This window comes from Gallinula chloropus, assembly GCF_964237585.1.
Source record: "Gallinula chloropus genome assembly, chromosome: 29".
In the NCBI taxonomy this organism is placed as follows: Eukaryota; Metazoa; Chordata; class Aves; order Gruiformes; family Rallidae; genus Gallinula; species Gallinula chloropus.
Window position 1 is genome coordinate 1,044,817 of NC_140114.1, and position 21,302 is coordinate 1,066,118.

At 66.4% G+C, this 21,302-nt stretch overlaps 3 protein-coding genes across 6 annotated transcripts; 2 read left to right on the top strand and 1 right to left on the bottom strand.

Annotated features, from left to right (window-relative positions):
- Positions 1-107: 107 nt before the first annotated feature.
- Positions 108-8,680, top strand: LOC311202219 (phospholipid-transporting ATPase ID). 3 transcript variants are annotated; one of them, XM_084276762.1, is made up of 19 exons: positions 108-198; positions 1,064-1,152; positions 1,228-1,424; positions 2,175-2,383; positions 2,553-2,596; positions 2,678-2,843; positions 2,932-3,120; positions 3,297-3,412; positions 3,542-3,706; positions 3,794-3,905; positions 4,027-4,132; positions 4,268-4,412; positions 4,515-4,698; positions 4,866-5,089; positions 5,310-5,393; positions 5,561-5,806; positions 6,592-6,730; positions 6,844-6,974; positions 7,728-8,680. In XM_084276762.1, the coding sequence occupies exons 1-19, from the start codon at positions 135-137 to the stop codon at positions 8,013-8,015; spliced, it is 2,898 nt and encodes a 965-aa protein (XP_084132888.1). In that variant the 5' UTR covers positions 108-134; the 3' UTR covers positions 8,016-8,680. The 3 variants fall into 3 exon arrangements, with proteins under 3 accessions (XP_084132888.1, XP_084132887.1, XP_084132889.1); XM_084276761.1 differs by having other exon boundaries at positions 4,268-4,698; XM_084276763.1 differs by lacking the exons at positions 6,592-6,730; positions 6,844-6,974; positions 7,728-8,680 and having other exon boundaries at positions 4,268-4,698; positions 4,801-5,089; positions 5,561-5,748.
- Positions 8,681-10,094: 1,414 nt separating this feature from the next.
- On the top strand, positions 10,095-13,868 carry IL6R (interleukin 6 receptor). Of its 2 annotated transcripts, none has more exons than XM_084276757.1 (10): positions 10,095-10,354; positions 11,447-11,686; positions 11,761-11,902; positions 12,019-12,203; positions 12,310-12,470; positions 12,563-12,707; positions 12,803-12,846; positions 12,961-13,045; positions 13,141-13,249; positions 13,364-13,868. In XM_084276757.1, the coding sequence occupies exons 1-10, from the start codon at positions 10,234-10,236 to the stop codon at positions 13,551-13,553; spliced, it is 1,422 nt and encodes a 473-aa protein (XP_084132883.1). In that variant the 5' UTR covers positions 10,095-10,233; the 3' UTR covers positions 13,554-13,868. The 2 variants fall into 2 exon arrangements, with proteins under 2 accessions (XP_084132883.1, XP_084132884.1); XM_084276758.1 differs by having other exon boundaries at positions 11,779-11,902.
- Positions 13,869-14,994: 1,126 nt separating this feature from the next.
- Positions 14,995-19,931, bottom strand: SHE (Src homology 2 domain containing E). Its single transcript, XM_084276620.1, has 6 exons — positions 19,410-19,931; positions 18,676-18,802; positions 17,528-17,836; positions 16,965-17,115; positions 16,741-16,860; positions 14,995-16,021 (listed from the first exon to the last, which is right to left on the bottom strand). Exons 1-6 carry the CDS (start codon positions 19,803-19,805, stop codon positions 15,835-15,837), a joined length of 1,290 nt encoding a protein of 429 aa, XP_084132746.1. The 5' UTR covers positions 19,806-19,931; the 3' UTR covers positions 14,995-15,834.
- Positions 19,932-21,302: the final 1,371 nt, after the last annotated feature.

Here is a 21,302-nt window from a genome sequence, read left to right on the forward strand (position 1 = left end):
GTGCATTGCAGCTGAGCCATCCCCCTGTTACCTGCCCAGGTGAGGTGATCTGTGAACCCCCCAACAACAAACTGGACAAGTTTGGTGGGACGTTGTACTGGAAGGAGAACAAATACCCCCTGAGCAACCAGAACATGCTGCTGCGGGGCTGCGTCCTGCGCAACACCGAGTGGTGCTTCGGCCTCGTCGTCTTCGCAGGTGGGTTGGGACAGCGGCTGCCACCGCGCTGTGTGGTGGGGAGAGGCCCCTCTGATGGACCCGTGGGCTGAGCCCAGTGGGATGAGGTTGAACAGGGCCAAGTGCAGAGTGCTGCACGTGGGACACAACCACCCCAGGCAGCTCCAGGCTGGGGGAGACTGGCTGGAGAGCTGTCAGGAGAGAAGGACCTGGGGGTGTTGGGTGGCTGCAGGATGAACAGGAGCCAGCAGTGTGCCCAGGGGGCCAGGAAAGCCAAGGGCAGCCTGGCTTGTGTCAGAAACAGGGTGGCCAGTAGGGCTGGGGAGGGGATTGTGCCCCTGGACTGGGCACTGGGGAGGCTGCAGCTCCAGTGCTGGGTCCAGTTCTGGGCTCCTCAGCATCAGAAGGACATTGAGGTCCTGGAGCGAGTGCAGAGAAGGGCAACCAGGCTGGGGAAGGGGCTGGAGGGCAAATCCTCTGAGGAGCAGCTGAGGGAGCTGGGGGTGTTGAGCCTGGAGAAGAGGAGGCTGAGGGGAGACCTTCTCCCCACCTCCCCTGCCCTGCCAGGAGGGTGCAGAGAGGTGGGTGATGGTCTCTTCAGCCAGGGGACAGGAGATGGGACAAGGGGCAATGGGCTCAAGCTGCCCCAGGGCAGGGTCAGAGCAGATGGGAGGGGAAAGTTCTTCCCTGGCAGAGTTGTGGGGCTGTGGCACAGGCTGCCCAGGGAGGGGCTGAGTCCCCTTCCCTGGGGGTGTTTAACAGAGGGGAGATGAGGTGCTCAGGGAGCTGGGTCAGCACAGGATGGGAACGGTTGGACTTGAGGAGCTTAAAGGGCTTTTCCAACCTGGGGATTCTGTGATCCTGGGATGTCCTTCCCCCTCCCCAGGGCCCGACACGAAACTGATGCAGAACAGCGGCCGGACTAAGTTCAAACGGACCAGCATCGATCGGCTGATGAACACGCTGGTGCTCTGGGTATGAGGAAGGCAGGTCCCCAGGGAACCCCGGTTTTGGCCCAGTTTGGGCTCTGACATCCCATCCTGTTCCCAGATCTTCGGGTTCCTGGTGTGCATGGGGGTGATCCTGGCCATCGGCAATGCCATCTGGGAGCACGAGGTTGGAGTCTGCTTCCAGATCTACCTGCCCTGGGATGAGGGGGTGCACAGTGCCTTCTTCTCTGGCTTCCTCTCCTTCTGGTCCTACATCATCATCCTCAACACTGTGGTGCCCATCTCGCTCTACGTGAGGTAGGATGGGGGGCTGAGGGGGGCTGGGCTGGGGGTGTGTGTGAGGGGCGGGCACCAGGGATTAGGGGTGGTGAGGGGAAACAGGGATGGAACCCCACGGGCAGAGCTGTGTGTGTGAGGTGGGCACGGGCTGTGATGGGCTGTGTCTGCCCTTGGGGATACCCCAAGACCTGAGACCCCCCTCCACAGGTCCCTTGGGGACCAACACGCCCCCCACCCCCCCGCCCCGGCTGCATCTGTCTGGCTGCTCATCTCTCCCTGCCCTGGCTGCATGCTGGTTATTTTGCTCTGCCCTCCTGCAGCTCCCAGGCTCCTGCACTGTCCCCTTCTCTCTCTCTTTTAATTTCTCTCTCTTTTCGTTCCCCAGCATGGGTTCTGTCACCCTTAGCCCCGAGGTAAGAACGTGTCGCCCCCACCCCTCCCACTAGCTCTTTGCTGTCTGCCCTGGGGGGCCGGGGAGGGGGTTTGGGGCGCGGAGCTGTGCGAGATGCCCCACGGGCTGCCCCCTCGGTGCCAGGTCCCTCGTCCCCAGCCCTGGCTTGGCGGTGGCTGTCGGTAGGAGCGGGTCCGGTCCAACCCCAGGGAAGGGCAGGGGAGCTGGCAAACAGTATGGGGAGGGGGGGTGTGCCTGGGTACTGGGGTGCCCCAGGCGCTTTTGGGGGGTCTGGGGTGGGCGTATGCGTGCCCGTCACTGGTTCAGCAGAGCGTGCTGCCCTGCTGTGGTGACAGCCAGCTGTCCCCTCCCTGCAGTGTGGAGGTGATTCGCCTTGGGCACAGCTACTTCATCAACTGGGACAAGAAGATGTACTGTGCCAAGCGCCGGACGCCAGCTGAGGCCCGGACCACCACCCTCAACGAGGAGCTGGGGCAGGTGGAGTACATCTTCTCTGACAAGACTGGCACCCTCACCCAGAACATCATGGTCTTCAGCAAGTGCTCTGTCAACGGGCACAGCTACGGTGAGCACAGGGTACTGGGGCTGTCTGTGGGGTGTGGGTGTGCTGGTTCCCCTCCTACAGATCCTTTGGGGTGGCAAGGGGGCTCAGCCATAACCACTGCCCCAGGGGACATGCAGGTGGGGTGGCAGTGTTGGATCCCTGTCCTGATTTAACTCTCTGTCCCACACAGGTGATGTGCAGGATGTGCTGGGTCACAAGGCAGAGCTGGGAGAGGTAAGGGTGCTGTAGGGCCGGTGCTTGGCCATGCCACGTGCCGCAGGGCAGTAACCCCACCACCACCTCTGCCCCTACCAGAAGCCAGAACCAGTTGACTTCTCCTTCAACCCACTGGTGGACCCACGGTTCCAGTTCTGGGACCCCAGCCTGCTGGAAGCTGTCAAGCTGGGAGACCCCCACGTGCACGAGTTCTTCCGCCTGCTCTCGCTCTGCCACACCGTCATGTCTGAGGAGAAGAGTGAAGGTGGGTACAGCCAGCAGGACCTGGCCCTGCACGGTTTTGGGGCAGGGGGGTAAAAGGTGTTGGCACTGACCCCTCCTGCTGTCCCCAGGGGAGCTGTATTACAAGGCTCAGTCCCCAGATGAGGGAGCGTTGGTCACAGCTGCCAGAAACTTCGGCTTTGTGTTCCGGTCCCGCACGCCCAAGACCATCACGGTCAACGAGCTGGGTCGAGCCATCACCTACCAGCTCCTGGCCATCCTGGACTTCAACAACATCCGCAAGCGCATGTCCGTCATCGGTGAGGCCCTGGGCAGGGCACAGGGGCTGTGGGGGGCTTGGTGCCCTGAGCTGGGGACCGTCCCCACGCAGACAGGGACGTGGCTGTGGAGATACCGTGGGGTGACGGCTGTGGGTTGGAGCGGGACCTTGTCCTGCCCCCCTGAACCAGGGGGTTTGTCCCCTGCTCCCCCACAGTCCGCAGCCCCGAGGGCAAGATCCGGCTGTACTGCAAAGGGGCTGACACCATCCTGCTGGAACGCCTGCACTCCATCAACCAGGACCTGACCAACGTCACCACCGACCACCTCAACGTGAGCGGGGCAGGGTCCTGCAGCCAGGGCTGTGCAGGGAATTGGGGCAGAGCCTGCCTTGTGCCCTGTCCTGGGGTTTGGGGGCACCGTTGGGGGTCTTCCTGAGGACCCAGCTCCGGCCTCTTGCAGGAATATGCTGGTGAGGGGCTGCGAACGCTGGTGTTGGCCTACAAAGACCTGGAGGAGAGCTACTATGAGGACTGGTCAGAGCGGTTGCACCGAGCTGGCAGTGCCCCTGAGGCCCGTGAGGATCGCCTGGCTCGGCTCTATGATGAGGTGGAGCATGATATGATGGTATGTGGGCTGTGGGCACTGGGAGGGGGTTGGAGGAGGTTCAAGGGGGCAACCCTTACTGACCTTCTGCCTTTTTGGGTCCCCCAGCTGCTGGGAGCCACAGCCATTGAGGACAAACTGCAGCAGGGGGTCCCTGAAACCATCGCCATCCTGACACTGGCCAACATCAAGATCTGGGTGCTGACGGGGGACAAACAGGGTGAGGCATTGCTGGGCTGGGGGGGTGTCAGGGCTGGAGATGGGGACGTTCATGGGCTGGATCCCACCTGCCAGGGGGGGCAGCAGGACTGACTCTCCCCCCTTGTGTTTCCCATCCCCAGAAACAGCTGTGAACATCGGCTACTCCTGCAAGATGCTGACAGATGACATGACCGAGGTGTTTGTGGTGACAGGTCACACCGTACTGGAGGTGCGAGAGGAGCTCAGGTGAGGGTCAGGGGTGGGAAAGCTGGGCAGAAGGATGTGTGTGGGGCTGCTGTGGGGTGCAGCTCTGCCTGAGGCAGCTGGGGCGTATGGAAATGCCTGGAACCAGGACTCCCTGACCCATCTCTTTCTCCTCAGGAAAGCCCGGGAGAAGATGATGGATGCATCACGCTCTGTGGGCAACGGCTTCTCCTACCAGGAGAAACTTTCCTCCTCCAAACTCACCTCTGTGCTGGAAGCCATCGCGGGCGAATACGCCCTGGTCATCAACGGGCACAGCCTGGTAGGGACCTGGAAGCGCCAGGCTGGATGGGACACAGTGCCTGGCTGTGGGCCGTGCCCCCCACCCCTGCCCCCACTGTCCCCCCCCCAATTCTTCTTGCAGGCTCACGCCCTGGAGGCTGACATGGAGGTGGAGTTCCTGGAGACGGCGTGTGCCTGCAAAGCTGTCATCTGCTGCCGTGTCACGCCCTTGCAGAAGGCTCAGGTGGTGGAGCTGGTGAAGAAGTACAAGAAGGCCGTGACCTTGGCCATCGGGGACGGTGCCAACGATGTCAGCATGATCAAGAGTGAGCCGTGGGGTCTGGGGAGCTACAGGAGGGATGGCTTCCTCCTTGGACCATCCTGGGGGGCCGTGCCAGCCTCTCTCCTTGCCCCTCTGTGCCCTGCAGGAATGCAGTCCCCCTGGGGGGAGCAGCAGAGCCCTCCCCACTCCATGTGTCTCTTCCCTCCGCAGCCGCCCACATCGGGGTGGGCATCAGCGGGCAGGAGGGCATCCAGGCGGTGCTGGCCTCTGACTACTCCTTCTCCCAGTTCAAGTTCCTCCAGCGCCTGCTCCTGGTGCACGGGCGCTGGTCCTACCTACGCATGTGCAAGTTCCTCTGCTACTTCTTCTACAAGAACTTCGCCTTCACCATGGTCCACTTCTGGTTTGGCTTCTTCTGTGGCTTCTCGGCGCAGGTTTGTTGCTGGCTGGGGGTTGGGGAGGGTTTGCCCCTGGGACCCCCTCTGCTCAGATGCATGTCCTGGGGGGTCTCATCCTGCTAAAGTGTGCGGTGGGTGCGAGGAGCCTGCGTGGCACCCATGCTGCTGGAGGTGGGCACCCATGGGGAGGGTCCCTGCAGCTCTGGGTGTGGGGGGGGACCAGCCTGGACACCTCAGTTCCCCCCATTCCACGCAGACTGTGTACGATCAGTACTTCATCACGCTCTACAACATTGTCTACACGTCGCTGCCGGTGCTTGCCATGGGCGTCTTCGACCAGGTATGATGGGGGGGCAGTGAGGGGGGGGTCCCTGGGTGTGTGAGGAGCTGGCTGCTCTCCCCTACGTGGCTCATCCTCACGAGGAAGGGCTGGGATGCTCCTGCCTTGTCCCTCTGTGAGTGGTTGTGGGCTGGAGGGGGGGTGCCCAGAGTGCCCTGTGCCCCCAGGACGTGCCAGAGCAGCGGAGCATGGAGTACCCCAAACTCTACGAGCCCGGGCAGCTGAACCTGCTCTTCAACAAGCGGGAGTTCTTCATCTGCATCGCCCAGGGCATCTACACCTCTGTCTTCATGTTCTTCATCCCCTACGGCGTCTTCGCGGACGCCACCCGTGACGATGGCGCCCAGCTGGCCGATTACCAGTCCTTCGCCGTCACCGTCGCCACCTCCCTCGTCATCGTCGTCAGCGTGCAGGTAGGGCTGCGCCTGCTCGGGTGCCTTGGGCCCTCCTTGCCTTGTGGCTGTCCCCTGAGCCCTGCTTCTGTCCCCTGAGCCCTGCTTCTGTCCCCTGAGCCCTGCCTCTGTCCCCTGAGCCCTGCCTCTGTCCCCTGAGCCTTGACTCCATCCCCTGAGCCCTTCTTCTATCCCCCAGAGCCCTGCCTCCATCCCTGAGCCCTCCTTCTCTCCCCTAAGCCTTTCCTCCATCCCCCGAGCCCTACCTCTGTCCCCCGAGCCCTGCCTCTGTCCCCTGAGCCCTGCTTTTGTCCCCAGAGCCCTGCTTTTGTCCCCTGAGCCCTGCCTTTGTCCCCTGAGCCCTGCCTCTGTCCCCTGAGCCTTGTCTCCATCCCCTGAGCCCTTCTTCTATCCCCCGAGCTCTGCCTCCGTCCCCCAAGCCCTGCTTCTGTCTCCTGAGCCCTGCTTTTGTCCCCTGAGCCCTGCTTTTGTCCCCTGAGCCCTGCCTCTGTCCCCAGAGCCCTGCCTCCATCCCCTGAGCCCTTCTTCTGTCCCCCGAGCCCTTCTCCTGTCCTTGAGCCCTGCCTCTGTCCCCTGAGCCCTGCCTCTGTCCCCTGAGCCCTGCTTCTGTCTCCTGAGCCCTGCCTCCATCCCTGAGCCCTGCCTCCATCCCTGAGCCCTGCCTCCGTCCCTTGAGCCCTGCCTCCGTCCCCTGAGCCCTGCCTCTGTCCCCTGAGCCCTGCCTCCGTCCCCTGAGCCCTGCTTCTGTCCCCTGAGCCCTGCCTCCACCTTCCTTTCCCCACCAGATTGGGCTGGACACGGGCTTCTGGACAGCCATCAATCACTTCTTCATCTGGGGCAGCTTGGCCGCCTACTTCGCCATCCTCTTCGCCATGCACAGCGACGGCCTCTTCCAGATGTTCCCCAACCAGTTCCGCTTTGTGGGTGAGTCCCAGAGGAAGCTGAGCAATCACTCCCCCACCCCACAACCCTGTGGGGGGGGCTGTTGTTCTCCCCAGTCCCTGCCTGGCCTCACTCTTTACCCCCCAACCCCTCAGGTAACGCACAGAACACGCTGGCCCAGCCCACGGTCTGGCTGACCATCGCCCTCACCACCGTGGTCTGCATCATGCCCGTCGTGGCCTTTCGCTTCCTCAAGCTGGACTTGAAACCCCAACTCTCAGACACGGTGAGGGCACAGAACCTTAGGGGGGGCCCACAGCATCCTGTCCCCCATCTATGGGTGCTCCTAGGGAGGCTCCCTGACCCTGTCCCCTCACCATATCCTGGTGGGTGACAGGGTGCCCATGAGCCAGCAGTGTGTCCTGGGGGCTGAGAGAGCCAGGGGGATCCTGGGGGCATCAGGAGGAGTGTGGGCAGCAGGTGACAGGAGGGGATCCTCCCCCTCTGCTCTGCCCTGCTCAGGCCCCACTGGAGTGTTGTGTCCAGGTCTGGGCTCCCTGGGATCAAACAGCCAGGGATCTCCTGGAGAGAGTCCAGAGGAGGGACAGAGATGCTGAAGGGCCTGGAGCATCTCCCCTGGGAGGAAAGGCTGAGGGAGCTGGGGCTGTTCAGCCTGGAGAGGAGAGACTGAGAGGGGATCTGATCAATGGGTATCAATAGCTGAAGGGTGGGACACAGGGGGCCACGGGCAGCCTCTGCTCAGTGTCTGTGGGGACAGGACAAGGGGCAATGCCTGCAAGTTGGAGCACAGGGAGTTCCCCACCAATGTGGGGAAGAACTTTTCCCCAGTGAGGGTGAGGGAGCCCTGGGACAGGCTGCCCAGGGGGTGTGGAGTCTCCTTCTCTGGAGAGATTCCAGCCCCATCTGGACACCGACCTGTGTGCCCTGTCCTAGGGACCCTGCTTGGGCAGGGGGTTGGACTCTCTGATCCCTGGAGCTCCCTCCCAACCCCTCTGCCCCTGTGCTTCCCCATCCCCAGGTGCGCTACACTCAGCTGGTACGGAAGAAGCAGAAGACGCAGCACCGGTGCATGCGGCGCGTGGGGCGCGTGGGCTCGCGCCGCTCCGGCTACGCCTTCTCCCACCAGGAAGGGTTTGGAGAACTCATCATGTCAGGCAAGAACATGAGGCTCAGCTCCTTGGCCCTCTCCAGCTTCAGCGCCCGGCCCAGCGTGGGCTGGATCGAGACCCTGCGGAAGAAGAAGGGCAGCGATGGCAGCACAGCCGGCAGCCCCGGCAGCGCGGCTGACAAGGCTCTCAGGGTGTGAAGCTGGGATTGGGGGGGGGGTGTAGCCCTTTAGGGGGGTTCCCCACACCCCTTTCTCTTCAGGGAAAGGGTTCTGGGGAGATGGGGGACGGACAGAAGCCGTGCAGGCCGAGGTGCTGACTTTGGGGGAGTCTGGACTCTTGCAATGTAACCAAAAAACAACAAACAACCCCCTTCCTTGTCCCTGGGATGGATGGATGGATGGATGGATGGATGGATGGATGGATGGATGGATGGATGGATGGATGGACAGACAGATGGATGCCATCCCCTCCCACCACCCCAGCCCAGCCACTCTGTCAGTATTCACCTCCACGGAGTGCAAATACCCCCATCACACACGAATGTATCATGCCAGAGCCACCGCCGTGGGCAGGGGTGGGGGTCCTGGGGGGGCTGTTCCAGTGCTCCCCTCCCTCACCCTTCCCCCATGTGTCTTCTTTTTATTAAAAAAAGGGAAAAAAAGAGGAAAAAAAAAATACAAAACAAGCCAGAGAAACACAGACACACACAAAACCAGGGGAGGCCAAACCCCTCTGCATTCCCAGAGCTGCTTGGTGGGGATGGAGAGAGCGGGACTGGGGCTGGGGAGGGGGTGAGGGACATCCAGACCCCCCCAACCCCCACCAGACTTTGGGGTGTGCCAGGCCTGGGGGCCGGGTAGGAAAGGGGAAGTGTTCCCTGGTTCCTTCCTGCTTTCTGTGGGAAGCTGGGGGGGTCTGTGGGGAGGGAGGGGGTTGCTGCGGGCCGCCCTGATTCACTCCCACGCTGGGGTCTTGCACAACCTCCAGGCTCCACTTCCTTCTCCTTCCTCATCCTCATCCTCCTCACCAGCTCTGCAGGGAGCAGACCCTGTCCCAGGGCTGGGGTGGGGGGGGCACACACACCCACCCACACACCCCCTTCCCCATCACAGGGGCTCAGGGGGGGTCCCAGTGGTCGCTCTCTCCTTGATACCAAAGAGGAAGCCGTTCAGCTCTGGAGGAGGGGGGGGCTGGAGTCTGGTTTTTGGGGGTGTCTGGATTATTTTGGGGGGGGGGGGAGTGAGGATCAGGGCACCTAATTTATTACACGTTTCTATATTGCAGAATTGTATCATTTTCTGGGGCCACAGAGAGAGAGAAATAATAACCAGAACGGGGTTTTTATATTAAAAAATAAAACAGCCAAAAAAAGAAAGTTCTGAGCAGCTTCTGCCGTGTCCTCACCACCCCCCAGCCCCATCCTCCCCTTCCCAATTTCCCCTCCATCCAGCCCCATCCCCAGCACTCCCCGTCCCCCCATCTCTATCTCTAGCCCCCCCCAAGCCCCAGCCCTATCCCCAGCCCCATTGCCCCCCAATTCTCATTCCCACCCCCCCATTCCTCCCCAGCCCCCCATCCAGCCCCATCCCCATCTCCATTCCCTCCCCATTCCCTGCCACCCCAAATACCCCCCCACCCCGTTCTCCCATTCCCATTCCCCCCATCCCAAGCCCCCCGCCATTCCCCCATCCCCATCCCCAGCACCCCCTGTCTCCCCATCCCCATCCCCCCAGCCCTATCCCCAGCCCCATTCCCCCCGATCTTCCCCCCCAATTCCCATTCCCACCCCCCATCCAGCCCCATCCACGTTGCCCCCCCATCCTCAGCCCCCCCATGCAGCCCCAGCCCCCCCATCCATCCCCATTCCCATCTCATTCCCTCCCATCCCAAATTCCCACCCTCCCCCAGCCCCATCCCCAGCCCCCTCCATTCCCCCATCCCCCCCAGCCCTATCCCGAGCCCCATCCCCCATTTCCTCCCCCAATTCCCACTCCCAGACCCCATCCAGCCCCATCCCCGTCCCCCCCATCCCCGTTCCCACCCCATTCCCAGCCCCCCATCCATCCCCACCCCATCCCCCCCCATCCCCCCCCTCCCCCAGCCCCATCCCCGTCCCCCCCCATCCTCAGCCCCCCCCCACCCCCAGCCCCAGCCCCCCCATCCATTTCCCCCCCCACCTCCATTCCCTCCCCACCCCCCCATCCCCCCCCAATTCCCATCCCCCCCCCCCCCCATCCCCATCCCCATCCCCCCCCCTCCCCCAGCCCCATCCCCGCCCCCCGGTGCCGCCGGGTCTCGCCCCGCCCGGGCGCACGTGTTGCCGCGGCGGGGCCGCCCCGTCGGGGTTTCACAACCCCGGGCACCGGCCGCGCTGCTGGCGGCTCCGCCGATGTTTTCCTGGCCGGGACCAGGCGCATGGCGGGGCCGGCGGGCTTGTTTTCCCCGGTCGCGTTACTCTTCGGCTTCTTCCTCCTCTTCCTCCTCTTCCTCACCGCCGCCACCGCCTCCCCCCCGGGGCGGCCCTGCGGCCCCGCGGGTGAGTGTGGCCGGGGCGGGGGGGGGGGGTTGGAGTGGGGCAGGGGGGGTATCGGAGCGGGGGGAGGTCAGAGGTTCACACACACCCCCCCCAACCCACGCCCCCCGGTACACGTGGGGTGAGGGGGCGCCGGTCCCGCTCCCGGGCTGGGGGGGGGATTCGGTTCCTCCCTTAACCGGGCGCGGGGGGTGGGAACGGGGCGCCCCGGGTGGGGGCTGGGGCCGGGAGCTGGGTGCTGGGGGGGGGTAACTGGGGGCTGGGCGGGTGTAGGGTGGGTGCTGGGGGCTGGCTGGGGGCTGGGGGCTGAGAACTGGCTGGCTGGGTGCGGGGTCCTGAGTGCTGGGTGGGTGCTGGGCGCAGGGTGCTGGCAGGGTCCAGGCAGGGTGCTGGGCGCTGGTAGGGTCCTGGCAGGGTGCTGGGCGCTGGCAGGGTGCTGGCAGGGTCCTGGCAGGGTGCTGGGCGCTGGCAGGGTGCTGGGGGCTGGCTGGGGGCTGGGGGCTGAGTACTGACTGGCTGGGTGCGGGGTCCTGAGTGCTGGGTGGGTGCTGGGCGCAGGGTCCTGGCAGGGTCCTGGCAGGGTGCTGGGCGCTGGCAGGGTGCTGGGCGCGTTCCCAGCAGCAGCAGCCGCCGGGAAGCAGCAGGTCCGCGCTGGCCGTTGACCTTCGAGCGAGAGCCGGGAGAGCCGCCCCGGGCGGCCCCCCCCTGGCGACAGCCCAGCCCTGGCCCGGCGCCTCCGCCCAGCCCGGCTGCTTAACCCCTCCGGCGCCGGCCCCCCGCACCCCTCAACCCAGGCTGCGGCTCTCCCGGAGCCCCACTCCCCACGCCGGGTCCCACCAGCGGACAGACCCCCACCCCATGGCACCCTGGCCGTGACCATCCCTGCGGCCGTCCCAGGGATATTTTGGGGGGGGGGGGCTGGTGCCCGGCTCGTGGGGAGCCCTTGGCTCAGTCCGAGCTGCTGCTCCAGCTCCTGTGGGTACTGACCCCCGGCAGCTCTGAGTGTGATGCCAGCGACCCCCCAAGGGTCTGGGGTCTCACCATTGCCTAACACACACCTTCCCCCCCCTCCACATCTTGTCCCCCCCCCTCCAGAGCTGTCAGGGGACACGGTGGTGGCTCGTCCAGGAGCCAACGTCACGCTGAGCTGCTGGGACGAGGGGCCGGCGAACGTCAGCGTGTCCTGGCGGGTGGAGGAGCGGGGGGCAGCGGGCGGCCGGCGGCTGGCGGGGGGCAACGCGCTGCTCCTGCGGCAGCTGCGCCACGAGGACTCGGGGCGCTACAGCTGCCTCGTGGGGGGCCGCCCGCTGCGCTCCCTGCGGCTGCTGGTGGAAGGTGGGTCCACGCCGGGGCCGGGGGGGGGCTTCCCTGGCAGCGGCGCCTGGGGTTTGGCCTCCCCCCTTCCCCAGCCCCTCTGTGCCTTGCAGAGCCCCCCGAAACGCCCCGTGTCTTCTGCTACCGGCGGAGCCACGACAAGGATGTCCTGTGCGAGTGGCCGCTGCGGGCGAAGCCTTCCCCAGGGACACGGGCGATGCTCTGGGTGAAGCGGAGGTGAGTGGCACCCACGGCTCAGGGTGCTGGGGTGGGGGGTTTGTTATCCCTCCCCAGCCCCCAGACCCCTTTCCATGACACCGGTTGGGGTTGCCCCATCCCCGCGGTCCCGGCAGGTTCGCGGCCGAGGCGGCCACGGAGCAGCGGTGCCGGTACTTCGCCAGGGCCAGGAAGTTCGTTTGCCGGGTGAAGGTGCCGCCGGGCGCTGAAGACACCAAACCCCTCGTGGTGTCCACCTGTGTCAGCAACGGCGCCGGCGGCTCGGCCGGGGAGGACAGGATCATAACCCTCAGCGGTGTCTGTGAGCGCCCTCCCCACCCCAGCCCTTGCTGGGCACCAGCGGCGGCTGCGCAGCACGATGCCCAGACCCTGAGCTCTACCCCCCCTCCCCAACTCCTTCCCCACAGTGAAGCCAGACCCCCCCCTCAACGTGACGGTGGCGGCTCTGGAGAAGGCGCCGCAGTGGTTACGGGTCAACTGGTCCTACCCCTCATCCTGGGACCCTCGGTTCTACTGGCTCCACTTCCAAGTCCGCTACCGCCCCGAGCCCGCGCGGACCTTCACGGAGGTGTGACCACCACCACCCCCCTGTGCCCCCCCACTGTCCCCACTGTCCCCGGTGAGGCTGCCACAGCCCCACACTGGCCACGTCCCTTCCAGGTGGACCAGGTGACGACGACGTGGCTGGACATCCGTGACGCCTGGCAGGGGACACGCCACGTGGTGCAGGTGCGGGCGCAGGAGGAGTTCGGCCACGGTGCGTGGAGCGAGTGGAGCAGGGAGGCCGTGGGCACCCCCTGGACGGGTAAGAGGGGGACTGTGTGCTTGGGGAAAGGGCGGGGGGGGGGGTTTCAGCCCAAGCTCTCCCCCAGCCTCATGCTCCATCCCATCACCTTGCAGATCCCAGGGACTTCACCTCTGAACGGGGATCCTTCAGCTCGCAGGTGGGGCACAGGGGGAACCTGGGGCAGGGGGGAAACACAACACCCTGACACCCTCCCTGACACCCTCCTGTCCCCATCCTATCATACCCCCCACACACACCCCTTCTCTTGCAGTTCCCCATGGAGGATGATGATGGCACCTACGGGCTTACCCTCCCCCCGGAGCTCTTTGGGGAAGATGCTGCTAATGGTGCTGGGGGTGAGGAAGGGGCCCTGGGTTGGCTGTGGGGTGGGACCCCCATGTTTCTTGTCCCCCACCACGAGCCTGTCCCCCCTCCCACCCCCATCCTGCAGGGACTGTCAGAGAAGCCAGCGCTCGCTTGGTGGCATCTCCCTACCCCATCGTGGTGGCTGGGGGAAGCCTGCTGCTGGGCATCGCCCTCTTTGTTGGCATCGTGCTCAGGTGAGTGCTGGGGGGGGTGTGTGGTAAAAATAAAGGGTTAGGGGGGATTATAGGGGTTCCATCTGCACACCCACACCCCCCCCCTAAACCTGGCACCCCTCTCCCCTCCTGCAGGTACAGGCAGACGTGGCGGATGGGCGCGCGGCAGAGCGCCAAGCCGGAGGGCGAGGGGCAGCACGTGCTGATGCCCCTGGCCCCCCCCAGCCCCCCACTCAGCGACACCCCCCTGCTCTTTCCCACTGGCCCCCCAGCCCCCCGGGCCCTCCACATCACCAACCTGGACTATTTCTTCTCCAGGCAGTAGCTGGGGCTGGATGTTGCCAGCGGGTGCCTGCGGGTCGGGCGGGTGGGGGGTCCCTGGCACTGGGTGGAGGGGTCCCAGGGTTGGGATGTGACCCCCCCCCCACTACCCCCCTCAAGCTGCTGAAGCTGGGAGCAGCCTCTGAGGAGGGGGGTGAGTGCCACCCCATGGAGAACCAACGAGGGGGCTGCCAAGCTGGGTCCCTGGGGGCTGGCCCTGGGCCTGTGGCCAGGCTGGGGGGGGATTGGGGGGGGCTGAAGGCGCTGGCCAGGCCTGAGCGTGGGAGCAGGGCTGGGCTCTGCCCGTGGGGACGGGGTTGGGGGGCCCAGGGGAGGGACCCAGCCCCCACAGTGCTGTGGGTGGTGGCGGGGGGGGGGGGGCTGGCTGGCTCAGCCCCAGCTCCTCTGGAGCTTATTTTTAAAGGGGGGGCGGGGAAGGTGCCAAAATGTGTCTCAAATAAAGGCCTTGTGTTTGTAATGGAGTGGGGGCTTGGGGAGAGGGGGGCAATGGGGGGATGCTGCAGCTTTCCTGGCCTGGGAATGACTCCGGGGGGGGGGGGGGGAAGGGGGTGATGTTGGGCTGTGCACCCCCCCTGTTCCTGATCCCTGTGTCCCCATCCCACATTATGTGCCCCCCCAGTGCCAGCACCTGCATCCCAGGCTGTACCCCCAATCTCTGCCCACCCCCATGCCCTGTACCCCCTTGTCCTGCACCCCTGGGCTCTGCCCCCCACCCATGCCTATGAGTGGCCCCCCCCCCCCCGTGCCCCCCCCCATGCCGTGCAGGGCCCACCACAGCCCCCACCACAGCCCCCACCCCGTGCCCGGTTGTGCAACGTCCCAGGGAGCTGCAGCTGCACCCAGGCAGGAAACCACAAGCCATGGGGAGCGGGTGCTCGGGCACCCTTGTGAGGCCACAGCCCCCCCCCTGCCCCCCCTGCTCTATAAAAAGCCTGGCAGGATGCAGATGTGCGGGTGGGGGGGCAGCCCCAGTACTCCTGGCCCCCGAAACCAGGGTGGTTCTTCCTGGCATGACTTCGGGTAGAGGCACCTGCTTCTGCCCCCCCCCCACCAGAGTAGGCAATGACCATGGGGGGGGGAGAGGCCAGAGCCTGGGGGTCAGCCCCGACAGCCCCCAGCCTCAAAAACCCACCCTGGCTTTAGGCAACACCCCCCCCCCCCTCACCAGCAGAGCTGAGCCTGGCAGCCAGACCCCTGGGAAGGGGCTGTCTTGCTTCCCCCCCCCCCCCCCCCCCAAAAACACCCCCACCCTGCACCTCTGCCTGTCCCAGCCCCAGGGCTCTGCACCTCCACACCCCCCCAGCACCATCCCTTGCCCATTGCAGCCCCCAGCCCCAATCTTACCCCATCCCTCCCCCATCACAGCCCCCAGTTGCCCCCCCCCCCGTCCCCCCCACTCCCAGGACCACCCACCTTCTCTCAGCCAACAGGTTTATTTTAGGCCTTTGCTACACGTCCCAGTGGCACCACATCCCCCCCCACCCCACGCCAGAGCCGACCCTGCTGCAGCTCAGCTCCAGCACCAGGCAAGGGCAGGATCAGGCCCAGCAGAGGGGCAGCGCCAGCCCTGCCAGAGCCCAGCAGCGGCCACCGGGCAGGAGCAGGGGGGGGATCCCCATAGGGCTTGGGGACGTGACCCAGGGTTTGGGTGGGGGGGGACACACACATCCTCCTCCAGACCCTTCCCCATGCTGGGGTTGGGGGGGGGGGGGGATCCCCATAGGGCTTGGGGACGTGACCCAGGGCTTGGGTAGGGGGACACACATCCATCCTCCTCCAGACCCTTCCCCATGCTGGGGTTGGGGGGGGGATCCCCATAGGGCTTGGGGACGTGACCCAGGGTTTGGGTGGGGGACACACACACACATCCTCCTCCAGACCCTTCCCCATGCTGGGGTTGGGGAGGGGGATCCCCATAGGGCTTGGGGACGTGACCCAGGGTTTGGGGACACACACACACACATCCTCCTCCAGACCCTTCCCCATGCTGGGGTTGGGGGGGGGGGATCCCCACAGGGCTTGGGGACGTGACCCAGGGTTTGGGTGGGACACACACACACACACATCCTCCTCCAGACCCTTCCCCATGCTGGGGTTGGGGGGGGGGGGGTGATCCCCACAGGGCTTGGGGACGTGACCCAGGGCTTGGGGACACACACACACACCCTCCTCCAGACCCTTCCCCATGCTGGGGTTGGGGGGGGGGTGTCCCTGGCCAGTCTTGGGGGGGTGTTGGGGGTGGGGGGGGGTGTCATCGGTGGGTGCTAATGCAGCTTGCAGTGCACGGGGTGCAGCAGGGCCATGTGCTCGGCCCCCTTGAAGGGCAGCTTCTCGGTGGAGTAGTAGTGCACGACCTCGGGGACGCTGGCGAAGACGCCGCTGGCCTGGCTCAGCGTGTACTTGTTGTCCTTGGTCTGGGCCACGATGATGTGGACGCAGCCCTGGCTGGTCCTGGCAGGTCGGTGGGTGTCAGTGGTGCTGCCAGCACCCCCCCCCCCTTCTCCACTTCACACCCCCCCCCCGACTTTGGGCACCCACCCGCCCGCCCCAGGGCCGCATCCCACCCCTGTTTGTTCCCATCCAGCGCCGATTGTTTCGGCTCCAGGGGCTCCGCTTCCTCAGGAAGGAAACGGCACCGGCGCTCCCGACAATGTGCAGGGGAGCGGGGACACAGAGCCAACCCCCCCCTCCTCCCTCCCTCCCTCCTCCCTCCACGCCAGCGCTGTGCCAGGATGCTTGGGTGTCCCCCCCCGCCGTGGGTTTTGGGGTGTGGGGGTGTGAGGTGACAGGGGGTTCCCATCCCCTGGGGACCTGGGTGCTCCCATCCCATTGGGTGAACAATTTGGAGGGGGGGAGTGTTGATGGGGGGGTGCCATCCCCTGGGCAGGGGAGACTAAGGGTTGGGTAGCAGGAGGGATGGGGTAAGATTGGGGCTGCAACAGGCAAGGGATGGTGCTGGGGGGTGTGGAGGGTTTTTTTTGGGGGGTGGGAAAGTGGTGATGTGGGGGTGCCATCCCCTGGGGAACCTGGGTGCTCCCACCCTATCAGGTGAACAATTTGGGGGAGGGGGGCTCCTAATGCTGCATCCCTCCAAGGTGGGACCTCCCCACCTTTGTCCCACATAACCAGGACCCCCCCCCATCCCCACCCCTGCCCCCCCAGCCACTCACTTGAGCGCGATGGAGTACTTGCCGCTGCCGGTCTCGCTGGTGCGCACCAGGTACCCGGCCTCCCGACACGCCTGCAGCCGGCTCTCCGCCTCAGCCCGGGTGATGGCCCCGTGGTACCAGCTGTGGGGGGGATGGCAGGGGTGGGGGGGCACAGGCTGAGAGACACGCACCCCCCCAACACCCCCTCCCACACCTTGTTTCCTGCCCCGGCCCCCAGGACTCACGGCTGCTTCTCCAGAGCCAGCGCGGGGTCCACCCGCTCCCCCTCGCCGTGCTCGGCGCCCACCGGCTTCAGCATCTTGGGGGTCCAGCTCTTCTGACGGAGGTGCTGCCGGGGTGCCTCCTCCTTGGGACGCTCTGAGCCCTCAAACTGGACTGGGGTGGGGAAACGTGGCAAGATGTGAGGTCCCCAAAGCCCCATCCATACCACCAGCTCCAATCCCGTCCCTGTCCCCTGTCGCCCCACCAACCCAGGGTGCTCCAAGCCCCATCCAACCTGGCCCTGAGCCCTGCCAGGGATCCAGGGGCAGCCCCAGCTGTTTCCCATCCCTGTGTCGCCATCCCATCTCCATGTCCCCATCCCATTCCCATGTCCCCATTCCCGTGTCCCCAGCCCCATGTCCCCAGCCCCGTGTCCCCAGCCCATCTCCATGTCCCCATCCCATTCCCTGTCCCCATCCCAGCCCCGTGTCCCCATCCCATTCCCCTGTCACCATCCCATTCCCCTGTCCCCATCTCAGCCCTGCATTCCCATGTCCCCATCCCAGCCTCATGTCCCCATCCCTACCTGACAGTGCTTTGACGATCTGCTCCTTCTTCCACTCCCAGGGCTGCTCATACTCCCCCGCTGGGCGCTCGTCGTTCTCGGGCAAACGCCCATCCCCGGCTCTCGCCCTTCGCTCTGGGGTCCCCACAGCCACCCCGTCCCCAGGCTCATAGGGGGTGTCGTAGAGCTGTGGCCCCTTCCCCGTCACCTCCTTGCTCCCGGACCGCTTAGCGGGGTCTGTCTTGCCGCCCCCATCCCCAGGCTCGCCAGGCCCATCCAGCAGCAGGATGGCTTTGACCAGGGGGTCCTTGGAGCCGCGGCGGCGGATTTCTGTGGGGAAGAGGGACACTGGGTCAGTGAGGCGGTGTGGTTGGGGGTCAGATACACACAGCCCCCCCCAATCTCTTGGAGGGATGCGCACTAGGGACCCCCCCACACACACCAGGGATGCCCATTGAGAACTCTCCAGGGAGGAGCTGGAGCAGGAAGGGGCCCATCCTCGTGGCGCCTGTCGCAGCCCCGAAGCCTGGGCTGTGGCAGGATGTTACACCCCACCTACAGCTCAGCCCTGCGGGAGGCACCCCGGGGGGAAAGGAGGGGTGGGGTGGGGGGGATGTCACACCTCCCACTCACCCCCTTCCCCCCCCCCAGCCTCTCCGTGGCGCCGGGCTCCACCGAGCAGCCCAGGCCGCTCCGTACAGGGGAAAAACAGCAGCAGCAAATCTTTTATTCCCAGTTTCCGGCCCAGTCAGTTCCTGTTGTTCTGGCCAGCTGGGCGGCCGCCGCGCCGGCCGGGATAACCGCCTGGGGGGCACCGGCTGCCAGGGACCCTCGGGGGTGCTGCCGCCACCCCCGCACCCCACCCTGGGAGAGCTGGGTGGCCCTGAGGGCTCCACACCAGCCCCACGGCACCCGTGGGGTGATGGCGACTGGGCGAGCGGCCGTCGGGCCTGGGGTCAGCGTCCAGCTTCGCGCCCGCTCCTTATCTGGCCCCACGCAGCCGCAGGAAGCGGCGAGCGGCTTTCCTGTTCCCGGAGCCTCCCGCGCCAGGCGGCTCCGAGGGCGGCCACGCTCTCCGCCACCACCACCCCCCCATCCCCTCCACCCCAAGCCCGGGCTGGCCGGGGGTCGGTTCCAGCCGTACGGCCTGGGCAGAGCTCAGCACCTACCTGTGATCATCTGCTGGGCGTCGTAGGGCTCCATGTAGCCGTCGTTCTCGCCCAGGCGCTCGGCATCCCGCTGCCCCTTGGTGCGCTTGGCGTCGTAGGGGTCGGCGTAGTCCTCAAGGATGATGACCTGGGGAGGGGATGGGGACCACCAGCCTCAGGGGGATGCCAAGGGTCCCACCCTGAGGGGGTGGAGGGGGTGGCGGGCACACCATGGGCACAGGGAACAGGATGACAGCGTGCCTGGGGCCATGGAGCCATGGTCCAACACCTTTGGGTGGGGGCAGCACCCATCCGTATGCACCCCAGTGATGGGGAGGAGCCTAATGGGGGGACTGGGGACCCTTCTGGGTGATGTGCACCCCACATACACAATCACACCCCCCCACACCGACTGGCTCCCAGCCCCCTGGGGCTGTGTGGGGGGTGAAAGTCCAGCTTCCCAGAAAAGCTTTGCGTCAGCCTTTGTTTAACCAGCGCCCGAGGGCCGGGGTCAGGGCAGGATGAGACAGGGCAGGACGCAGTGAGGGGGCCCGGCGAGCGTGCCCCTCCCCACCCCCCCCCAGCAGATGAAGGGCAGTTGGGATGAAGGCAGCTTTGAGGAGGATCTGAAGGCAGCAGAGCCGGGTGCGATGAAAGACGGGGAATAGCTGGGCTAATGAGCTCGTGTGCTGCACGCAGCCCCCCCTCCCACACCAGTCCCCCCCACTCCATCCACCCCACCCCCCCACTCTTACCGTCTCTGTCTTGGGGGTCTTCCCCTTGTCCTGCTCAGGGGCAGGGAGGCTGGTGGGTGGGGGGCCAGGGTACCCCTTCCCATTCTTCTCATGAGCATCCACCTTGATGAGGCGGTTGATGTAGGTGCCGCAGGTTTTGGGGGGTCCCTCCGACGCTCCTCCATCCGCACGCGAATTCTTCCTCATCTTCCCAGTAGCAGCCTGGAGCAGACCTTGCAGGTTGTCCCTCGATAACCGGCCACCCCCTTCTTTGCCACCCCCTGGGGCCGCCCGGCAACCCCCCATCTCTGCAGCCGAATTCTTGCGGCTCTTGCCCAGGCTGCCGCTGCCCGGCCGGGCTCTCTCGGAAACCGTCTTCAGGTTGGATGGGAATTCCTTGAACCACTTGGCCGCCATGGGAGCAGGGAGGGGCAGGGTGCCACAGCCCCCCCGGGGCTCCTCGATGCCCCACGGCCACCCCGACGGCTCAGGGCCAGCTCACCCGGGGGGGGCACGGAGCTCCCCCCAGCCCAGGCAGCTGGACCCTTGGTGACCGGAGGGCCAGCCCGGGATGGGGGGTGTGGGAAGGGGGTCCGGGGCCTTCGCCCCCGGTGCGGGTGGGGGGCTCCAGGCGTCTGTCGCCCCCGCGGGGACGGCGGGCAGGTCCCCAGGGGTGCCGGTTCTCGCGTCCCGGGGAGGGGACCGCGTCTCCCTGGGGGTGCCTGGCCCCGGGGAAGGGTCCCGGGGGGTGGGAGGGGTGCCGGGGGCTCCGCTCCAGCGATGGGATGGGTCGGGAGGGGGCTCGTCGGCCGTCCAGGGGCAGCCACGGGGCGGCTCGGAGGGTCTTCTGCCCCCGGGGAAGGGGCCGGGGGGGTGTCTCCGTGCTCCGGGGGGGTCCGGCCGGGGCCGGGCAGCCGGTGGGTCCCGTCGCGGCTCCTCGGCGGGTCCCGTCTCTGGGGGCGGTGGGGCTGCAAGGAGTGGGGGGGGAGGTCAGGCCGGCCCGGGGGGCCCCATGCAGCGGCGGCGGGACGGGACGGAGCCGGAGGGGCGGTGGGGCCGGCGCTCCCCGCCCAGATCCGGAGGGGGCGGCCCCGGGGGACGACCCGGCACCGGCCGGGCGGGCGGCCACCGGCCCCGGCCCCTCGCTCCGACCAGCGGGCAGCGCCGGGGGGCTCCGTTCTCCCCGGGCCGGGGTCTCCCTCCGGATGCTGCGCAGGGCTACGTGGTCCCCCGAGGGCGCCGGAGCGGGGTGGAGTGGGGGGGTGGTGATGGGGTTGGGACACCCCAGCCCCCTACCCAGGACAGTCCACACGCACAACCCCCTCCCCCCCCACCGCCCCAGGACCCTGCACGTGGAACCAGGACTCGAGAACCGCCCCCCCCGCCTTGCCCGGGCTCTGTGCGCAGCACCGTGAGGTGAGGGCACGTCCCCGGTGCTCCCACCGCTGCTGCGGTTCACACCGCCCCGGGGAGACCTACTTCTGCTGGCGATGCCCAGACCCTGCCGGAAACCCCCCCCAGCCCCCGTGATTTGGTTTCCTGCCAGGCTGAGAACCGGGGGGCGCGGTGCTGGGGGGGGGGGCTTCATACTGACCCGTTTGCAACAGCACAAATGGGGATGGGAAACAGGGGGCTGGGGAAAGCTGCATCCCTGGGATGGAGCTGCCCAGCTTCGGGGTAAGTGCTGGAGATCCCACGGCCCCGGTGGGTGATGCTGCTGTGGGGGGTGGGGGGGGGAACGCTGGGAAAACAACCCCCAGACCAGCTGGGATCGTTGATTCCCAGCGCCGCGTCCCTCCCCATCGCGGTGTAAGGGGGTGTCGGGGCGCTGGGCGGCTCCGCGCAGCAGCTGTGGGAGGTTGGTGGGGATTTCCGCACCGCTGCGCGCAGGATGCGCCCCGGGACGCTGCCAGC

Bases quoted from the DNA above. Each gene is read 5' to 3' on its own strand.
- IL6R (XM_084276757.1), top strand. From the start codon at position 10,234: ATGGCGGGGCCGGCGGGCTTGTTTTCCCCGGTCGCGTTACTCTTCGGC. The intron at 11,903-12,018 runs GTGAGTGGCACC...CGGTCCCGGCAG, and splicing joins ATGCTCTGGGTGAAGCGGAG to GTTCGCGGCCGAGGCGGCCA. The intron at 12,708-12,802 runs GTAAGAGGGGGA...ATCACCTTGCAG, and splicing joins CGTGGGCACCCCCTGGACGG to ATCCCAGGGACTTCACCTCT.
- LOC311202219 (XM_084276761.1), top strand. From the start codon at position 135: ATGCTGCTGCGGGGCTGCGTCCTGCGCAACACCGAGTGGTGCTTCGGC. The intron at 4,699-4,865 runs GTGAGCCGTGGG...TTCCCTCCGCAG, and splicing joins CGATGTCAGCATGATCAAGA to CCGCCCACATCGGGGTGGGC. The intron at 5,807-6,591 runs GTAGGGCTGCGC...TTTCCCCACCAG, and splicing joins TCATCGTCGTCAGCGTGCAG to ATTGGGCTGGACACGGGCTT.
- SHE (XM_084276620.1), bottom strand. From the start codon at position 19,805: ATGGCGGCCAAGTGGTTCAAGGAATTCCCATCCAACCTGAAGACGGTT. The intron at 17,837-18,675 runs GTAGGTGCTGAG...TCTTCCCCACAG, and splicing joins CGCCCAGCAGATGATCACAG to AAATCCGCCGCCGCGGCTCC. The intron at 16,022-16,740 runs GTGAGTGGCTGG...CCGACCTGCCAG, and splicing joins AAGTACTCCATCGCGCTCAA to GACCAGCCAGGGCTGCGTCC.